Source organism: Mytilus californianus, unplaced genomic scaffold (genome assembly GCF_021869535.1).
Source record: "Mytilus californianus isolate M0D057914Y unplaced genomic scaffold, xbMytCali1.0.p SCAF_2, whole genome shotgun sequence".
NCBI lineage: Eukaryota > Metazoa > Mollusca > Bivalvia > Mytilida > Mytilidae > Mytilus > Mytilus californianus.
Window position 1 is genome coordinate 28,883,281 of NW_026262668.1, and position 9,103 is coordinate 28,892,383.

General features: G+C 32.0%; 1 protein-coding gene across 1 annotated transcript; it reads right to left on the reverse strand.

Moving 5' to 3' along the window:
• Positions 1-5: 5 nt before the first annotated feature.
• On the reverse strand, positions 6-8,491 carry LOC127729650 (uncharacterized). Its single transcript, XM_052237502.1, has 5 exons — positions 7,903-8,491; positions 3,250-3,394; positions 2,522-2,599; positions 1,263-1,322; positions 6-471 (listed from the first exon to the last, which is right to left on the reverse strand). The coding sequence occupies exons 1-5, from the start codon at positions 8,384-8,386 to the stop codon at positions 360-362; spliced, it is 879 nt and encodes a 292-aa protein (XP_052093462.1). The 5' UTR covers positions 8,387-8,491; the 3' UTR covers positions 6-359.
• Between the last annotated feature and the right edge of the window lie 612 nt (positions 8,492-9,103).

Genomic DNA, 9,103 nt, shown 5'->3' on the forward strand with positions numbered 1-9,103 from the left:
TCAAGTTAAAGGAGATTGTAAACTATGAATGAAACTGTTTTCACAATTCCAGTTTTACTAATGTTACCATTTTTTATATTCTGCATCGTAGTATTCCACCAAACTATAGAGATGGTTATTGCTTTAATGTCTTTTTATATACCTCAATGTAAAATCATCTAAATCCCGTGAAGGTGTATTATACAAACAAACAATAAGAATTGAACTATACTTATGGCCAGTTTGGAAATGTTATGTCCAGAGTCCACAACTAAACACCACCTCCTTAGCCTGAACTTATCCATTTATTGAATAAGTCTTCAACTGAAAGTTCTGTGGATCGACGTTAATGACAGCATTCATTTAAAACCTTTTTTGTATTATATAGTATATTCCATATAAGTACTTGACGCTAAAGTTGACGAAGAAGTACCATGTTTTCTATCGTACATCGGGTTTGTAAAAGTTACATCTGGAGGTGGACCACTTGGGCTGTAAAAAAGCATGACATATTAATGTTTACGAGATAGAGACACGGACAAATGTTAATTTATGAAACATGGAGTTTGAAATTGAGTTATTACAGGTACAATTCACTAAATCTATTCACCACTAGTTTTGGTTCGGTTTGGAATTTAGCTAAAGGACAAGGTGTAAACGAGTGGTAGGTTGTTTTTAATCGAAAGTAGCATCTTTTGCGTAAATGAAATTAAAGCGTCACTCATTATATTAACACATTTTTTTTTAATCCGATATAAATGAATTATGTTTACGTAAGTTTATAATTCTTGTACACATGGATACATTATTGTTAAGCTGTTGATTTCAAATTTAAATCTAATTTGAATTTAAATTGGTCGCGTCAAAACACATAATTTACGAGCATTCATTTATTTTTTAAAGTCCTTGCTCAAGAATGTATGGACAAAACATATCCCATCGCAGTACATTTTTTCATTAATGCAAGAGAAGCATTTCTAGTGAAAACAATAACTGATTTAATTTACTATGTCGGAAACGCAATCAAATAATTCAAATGACCCATCTCTTATCTAAAGAAGAAAATGTTGCTCCTTTTGTTTGTGTTGCATATTTATATTGAAATAAACGAGGTCCTCGAATTTGTAGTTAGGTCCACAAAAAAGAAAGAGAAGGGAATGACAGAACATTACTTCCTTAGAAATTGAGAAAACATTATTATCTGTTAAAGAGGATATATGAGAACATTTTTCTCCAAAGATGTATAGAATAACAGTCAAACTGACAATTAAAATGATACCAACCTTGGTTGTGGAAGATGGATGCTTTCAGATGACCCCTTGTCTAAATTGTCGTTTAAGTGACTGAAATGACAAATATTTAGGCTATGAAACTTCTTCTTAAGAAAACAAACAACATGAATTTTACTCCGAAATAACACGATTGATTGATTGTTGCTTTCCTTGCTTAATGTCCTGTGGCAAATATTTCATGCATATTTAAGAGTTATGTGCTTTCTATTTGTATACGTTTTTGCTTTTTGTTTGTTTTAATTTCCAAAGGTGTTTCCTTGTTTCCACATATGCATGTCATATAACCTTTGATTTGACATTTTTCTTTTTTTTAATTTCTTAGTTTGTAATTCGATTACATGTGTATCTTCTTGGCGTTTTCATCGTAAAAATCTCACAAAATATCTTTTCACAAGTCGAGTTACGATGTCAATGTAAACAGTGCATGATCAAAGCATCTAAATCTTTAGTTTGCGTGCGAGAGACTCTTTCTAATAAATGTACTTAAGTGAAGGTGAAGTACGTAATTCTTAAAAACAATAAGACACATTTAAAATATTTCAATATAACTTTTTGATTGATAACTAAATGAATACATGTCGTGTCGTTGTTTACTTCCGACAGCGGCCGCCATTTTCAAAATATTGCTAACGAATGCCAAAATGTGAACTTTTCAATCAAATTTTGAAGCAAAAAGTTTGTTACCTAAACTGATTTGGTTTTCGATTTCTTTGAAATAAATGTATTGTCGACCTTTTTAGGGGTTGGGCGGTTATTATTTACAATAAATAAGTTGAGAAAATTGATTTTATAAGAAGGTCCCATTGCAATTTTATCGAGTTTTAACGAAGAAGTTAATAAAGGCTGAGTGGTTATGGCACCTCAATTTTCAAACTTAATTTGAAGAAAGAAATCATATTTCTGAACTAAACTTAGAACATATTTAATTGTAAATAAGAAAATTCTTGAAAAACGCGGGGTTGGGCGATAAAATACACAATGTAGCAAAAAAGTTATGATCGTTTTCTCTATGTAGCTCGTTCATTTTCACTGATAAAACGATCGGCCATTAATGATATACAACTGAATTGAAGTATTCATGTGATGACCGTGATAGTTTGATATGGAAAGAAAAACAATTCTCAGGTAACAATGTTAAATTGTTCATTACAAATGCATTTAATTGATAACCAGATATGTCAGTCACGTCATCAAAGCTAAATAAGAACCAACCATAAAAAGTCTGAAACATTTTATATTAATATACATACTTATCATGACGATACAAAGTTTCACTTTCTTCACTAAAAGGCAGATTACTTGTTTTACGTCGTTTTGGTACTCTGGTCCTGTGACGAAAACAAAAGTTAAATCATTATAGCCTTAAATAGTTTTAAATTTTGCCGAGCAGTCACACAAATACTAATACTAACAGTACAGATTGAATAACCCAAGGAATATTTGGTCTTATTTTCAAAACGAGATCTCAACTGTTATTCTATAGCATGTTTAACATTTTCTCATTGGATTATTGTTTATTTATTGTGATTCTATTTCTTTTATTGATAAGGTTACCAATTAAAATTTGTTTTCTGCAGCTGCATGCACTCGTCATTTGTGACCTAAGAACTAAGAATCTTATATAACAACAAAATCAATGGTATTCACGTCATGCTAAAAATATATATTCGATTACATATTACTGTGTTTGAAAGATGTGCATTTCATTATAAAATGAAATGACAACAAATGATCGTTTTGACTAATTTACAAACGATTTTTCACTTAAGATTTAGTTTAAGTTGTTACTGGTGTGAATGTTTGTCTGTGTGTGAACATTCATCGTGTTACGTTTATTTTAATTTGTTACCGGTTTGTGTATAGTACTCGTGAAAATGTCTAATGATTCTTCCCAAACAACTTTTATTATCTGTGTAAATTTTTATTGGATTATAAATGGCTAAAATATCCGCCTGGAGAGAAAAAAAGTTTTCCTTACCTATAATATCGGCAAACAACAACTAACGTTACAACCACCACTGTTACAATAAATATGAATATTATTATCATTATTATTATTGAATGCCATAGTCGAACATTCCTTGAAGTTAAATCTTTGTCCATCTGTGTAACAGCAATATTTTCTGAAAGGTAAAAGTACACTTTTACATACATGAACATATGCTCATCAGTCTAAAAATATTTAAAGATCACAATGCTATTGTTCATATATATTTTAATAACTAATTGCAGTTCTTATTAGCAGAATATATCTTTGAATGAATGTATAATCGTTTAAATGCTCACTTCTTAATGTCAAGCGGCAAATAATACACAAATTTTCAGATCAATTATGTGTAAGTGCGAAATATTTATTTTATATTTTGTTAAAAAAAACCAGTGATGCTGTATTGGATCTAATAGTACTCACAGTTACTGAAAGCTAGCTAAAACCCAATTTTTACTAATGCAACTACAGGCTCTAAAAAGAGCATGTGTCGCTCATCTGGATCTAAGTGCATATTCAACAATGGCCACTCTCTAAAATTGTAGACTATCATATAATTCATGACGTAAATATCGTTTTTTTTTGTTGATCTTGTAATCCTTATCATTTTTTATTGTTTAGTTTCTCTCTATTTGCTATAGTATCTACCAAAAACATAAATAAATTAAAAAAAAATTAATTTCCATTATGTTGACTAAATTGTAGACTTGTCTTACTGATCGTTTTTGCTATTTTAAATGTCTAACAATCTATTCAAGATTTTAAGATAATATGCAAAAACCGCAAACAATTTGTACAAAACGTCATTCACGGACAATGACTCCTTAAAGAGTCGTCTGACAATTTCTGTTTTACTTATCTGTAGATGTTGTCTTACTAATCATTTTTGCAACTTAAAGTTTCTCTCTATCTATTTTAGTTTTCAAGATAATAAGCCAACTTGATAAAAATTAAAATAACTCATATACAGAGTCGTCTGACAAATGCAGTCATGTTTAACTTATTTATGCATCTTGTCTTGCTGATCATTTGTACTAAAAAAGTGTCTCACTATCTTCATTAGTTTTCTAGATAATATAGGCGAAATGAGAAAAATGTGAAACTCGTCCTTTTAGGTCAATAACTCTTGTAAATAATTGTATAACAGTTTTGATGTAACTAGATAGTAAGTTGATCACAACATTCTGAACAATTCTGCCATTATCAGAGTGTCTCTATCTATAGCGATTTTCCAGATAATAGACAAAACTTGCAAAACTTGCATTCCTCTTTGTTCTATTCTTAGCCATGTCGACCATGCAGCAAAGATAATTGGACACATATCCAAATATGGATTGTGGCCAAATCTAGTTTCAATTCGTTCAGTAGATTCAGAGGAGATTTTATAAAGTTAACAGGCGACGACGACGACGGAAAACGGAAGATAAGTGAAGAGAATAGCTCACTGGTTAGCTAAAAACCAGACAAACATGTTAATATTTACACCTCTGTTGGGTTTTAGTGTTAAAACGCCATAAATAATCATCCCTTAGTTATGGTGTGGATTGTATCACGCCTTAAATTATTTACAACAGTAACACATCGTGTCAACAACACCATCTAACATAGACTTCATAGACATTGTCATTAAACTGCAATTTTCGGATAATATAATAACAAAAACAAAAACTACAGAACATAGTCTGCGAATGAAAAAGGTGTGATTATATACAGGCGTAAAGTTATTTTACTTTGGTGTTAAAACAGATTGCAGATTACGTAACAGACTGTCAATGCAGACGTAACTGACACATTCAGTTGTAAAAATACCAGTAATCCTCCAAAGTTTTGATATCTAAGCAAAGAACAAGACTACCGAAACGCAGTAGAGTGTCGTTCAACTTTGTAAGATAATTATTTCTTACCAGATAATCCCCTGATACTTCACAATATCATTTTTTATGATCTATACTTGTATGACACCATCGTTATCAAATGCATTGAATGTTTTGTATAATGTTGTCTGTATCAGTGAAAAACTACAGCACAGAACATACAATGAATTTTGTTTGAAAAATAGATTAAATGACGTATATATAGACACAAACGACATATCAGAGACTCCAGAATAAAAAAAAATATTCGAAGCCAAATTAACTGCGAAGTTAAAGCATGTACTTATGATCTTAAAATATAATATCAAGTAAGAATTTGCTGTACTGGATACTAATTACACATAAGTGTCTTTACAAACAACATTATATCGCTGGGTCTGTCTTATACTCCAGGAAACCTCTTTCCAAATTCTTAATATTTATTTAGCAGCAAACAAACCGGGATTTAGAATTACTGTGAAACGTCCTATGCAAGTGGCAGTGTGAATGAGATGTGTATACTTACAAAAATCCACAGAACTGTTTTGCAAACTTCTTTAATTTCACTTTCAGATATATTGATTATGTCATGTCACTCAATAATCAACATTTCAGTGAATGGTTGCATCTCCTTTATCCAAGTGAACTTGAAATTAAGGATCCTACCGAGCATGGTAGATCTGCTTCATATCTGTATCTTTTCCTTGATATTTACCCAGATGGACGACTTAAAGCTGGAATCTATGACAAACATAATGAGGTCATCTTCCGAATTGTCAACTTAAAATTTCTCTGCTCCATCGTACGTTTTGTCCATATCTTAATTGATACGCTCGTGAATTTTTACACTACACTTCATTAATAGATGTATGGTCCTTAACAAATGTGCTCTATCAGAGTTATGAGGATGAAAGACTGAAAACAAAACTACGTAGGATTTTTACGGTCATCATCATAAATTGGTTGACTGTTATGATTTGTCTATGTCTTATATACCAGCGACATGTTCTCGCTATCTTGATCATTAAGTAGAATAATCAGTAATTTTACCAATTGTGACATTTTGACTGGGTGTGTATTCGTATGACGGGTGATGCATGATTAGCATGAAAGGTTTACCCTGTGGACGAACCCGGTGTCTCTCCTTTTGGTGTTAATTCGATTCCCTCCGTTTTTTGTTTGTTAATTTGATTTGACTTCTTAATCGATTAATGAGATGAGTAATTTAATGTTGAATATATAAAAAATTACAAAGAGATAAAAATAAATTCAATTTTGTTGCATAAAAAGAGTGGCCGTGACCAACATAGATACACTTATCTTGTTTAGTTAAGAATGAATCATACTTTGTTAAAACACTATGATTCAAGTAAACGGTTTTCTGAAAAGAACATCATCAAGATGCTTGATTTGTTTTATTGGCTACATATTTGTTACGTTTAGAGGATGTGTTTTTCAACAAACAATCGACATTCCTATTAAAAACTAATTGTGCCCTTCTTCCTGTGACTGTTCCTTTATTCACATAAGACATTAAACATGAGTTTCTAAGGCAAAATGGAAAGAAATTATCCTTGAACTTCACGTTCTTCCTTATAAGTGATGTCCTCTCACCGAATAGTACAAAACATGATAACTATGTTGTACGCATCTATTGCACCGAAATTGAGATAAAAGATACGACATTGAAAGATAAATTACCTTATATCTTGAAATTGACAATGAGTGACTGTTTACGACAAAAGAGATAATTTCAGCTTTCATATTTTGGAATTTTCCATTTCTATATTTTAAAGCTCCAACAGTATGTTTGTATATGTAGTATGTATCTTCCTATTGTGACTATATTCCAGAACTTACGTTTCCAATCATGATTTCCTTGAAAGAGGGTTGCTGCTCTCAAGATAGCTTTTGAGCCAAATAATAAAGTTTAAGTCATCACTTAAAATGTTTTAAGGACGTAACCTTTAAGATGACCGTTATGGAAAAGTTGATGGCACAAACCTGTCTTCCTTTCCTCGATTATGACATTACCGAATGATAGAATGAAATGCTGTACTGAGGTGCACATTTTCGCTACATTTTCTTGAAAAAATAAAGTTATTAAATACTGTCAAAGTAACCCTCTCGCTTTCGTTGATTTGCAAAAACCATGGTATACCTTGTTGAAGAATTGCCAAGACAAGAAGGGCATTCCATTGTGAGGAATATTAAACTATCTTTTTTTGAAGTACTAGTTATGCATTTCGACAATATCTCTCCAAAGTTATGTTAACGTATAATACCGATTCAAGTTTACGTGCCATTTGTTCCTCGATCAACTGTTATCATTTACGCTCGGGATCAAAATGTCGGGAAGCAAGTAAAATTTTGTGAGATTATCACACAAAAGAACCTTTATAGATTAGATCTTTAACGGGCAACTTTGAGGGATTTGCAACCGTATTTTTGGAGCATTATACTTCAGCAAAGATTTTCAGTCAATTCGTATCATTCAAATCAAGCAAATACCGAAGCACTCGCTACAAGGTAGATATAATCCTAGCAAGCTGACGTAGTTATGTGAACTCACAATACAAATAATCGAAGTGAAAATGGAAATCCTAAATATTGAACACTGGAAAGGTGAAATAACTAACATATAGATCGACAAATGGTAACCGAAACATAGCAATGCAATTTTAAATGAATTTGTTATACTGCTATTATCACTGAAAATGTCAAAGGAAAACAATTCTGATGTACATGCTCATATAAAGACTGAGATACTGTTGAATGAATTTAAACAGACCTGATTCTGTTGTTTGATCCAACATCTGTGACTGTTGTGATTTGTCTACAGGAGAATTATTATGTCTTGGTTCTACAAACATAGCTATCAATGATAGATGTGAGGCATTAAATGGGAAAATTTTTGCCACTGTTTCAGTTGTAATAGTTGCGCTTGTAGTTTGTTCTTTTGTCATTTTTTCTGTTGAAGTAGTGGTTGTATCTTCAGCTGTTGTTGATTCCATTGTAGAAGTTGGTGGATAAAAGAACTTATAAACCGCATGAAAACCCCTTTCTTGTACTCTGTCGTCAGATATAAACGTCACGAATAACACATTTAGTGATGACCTATATGCATGTATTCTTTTTTTTCCACAAAGTGATGCTAGCCTAGAAGAATTCTTTGTTGAACCGTCAAAAACCTCTACGCGATCATATGCAGAAGTACAGTTCTTTTTATATGCCCTTCTAATTCTATAGACGTGAAACTGAGATATATTGTACATCCATTAGGAGCTCTTATAGTCCATTCACATAATGATAATGATGGATATTGATATGGCCATCTAGGAGATGCAAATTCGCCATTATCGTCTGTTAGTACAGCACCACATGCCCAATCTATAAAAAAATATTTAAAAACGATTCTTTCTTCTTTTTTTAATTTAAACATTATGTTACTTTCGAAAAATATCGTATTTGTGAAATGTGCAAGTTTTGCACACATTTATTATTCATATATTAATATAATTTGTCAGAAAACTAAGATGAATTTAAAGCTTTTAGTCAAATGATTGATGGGCCTCGATGACCGAGTGGTCTTACTAATTCAACTAGTCCACTAGCCTGTCAGCACGGATGTTGTGAGTGCGAGCCCCGCACTTGGGATGTGAGTTCAACTCTAATCTTAACTAACTTGGATTGGTTGTTTTCCTGTCGAAGGTCGTTGATTCTCTCCGAGCACTCCGGCTTCCTCGACCAAAAAAAACTGGCCGCCACAAAATAGTCAATAGTGCTTAAAGTGGCATGAAACACCCAAAACCAATCAATCAAATGATTGAAGGATCCGTGGTGTAAAAAAAGCTTACAGAAAACCCGTATAAGTAAAGCATGTAAAGATAAGCTAAGATACTGATAAAGAATACTTGTACTTACCCTCCTGATAAAACAATTTAAAGCCAGGAGCATCAAATTTGGAATTGCTTTGGAAAGTGAGGCTGATA

Coding starts and splice junctions, on each gene's coding strand:
- LOC127729650 (XM_052237502.1), bottom strand. CDS start 8,386: ATGTACAATATATCTCAGTTTCACGTCTATAGAATTAGAAGGGCATAT. Junction 3,395..7,902: donor GGATCAAACAACAGAATCAG/GTCTGTTTAAAT, acceptor TTTACCTTTCAG/AAAATATTGCTGTTACACAG. Junction 2,600..3,249: donor GTTGTTTGCCGATATTATAG/GTAAGGAAAACT, acceptor TTTTCGTCACAG/GACCAGAGTACCAAAACGAC.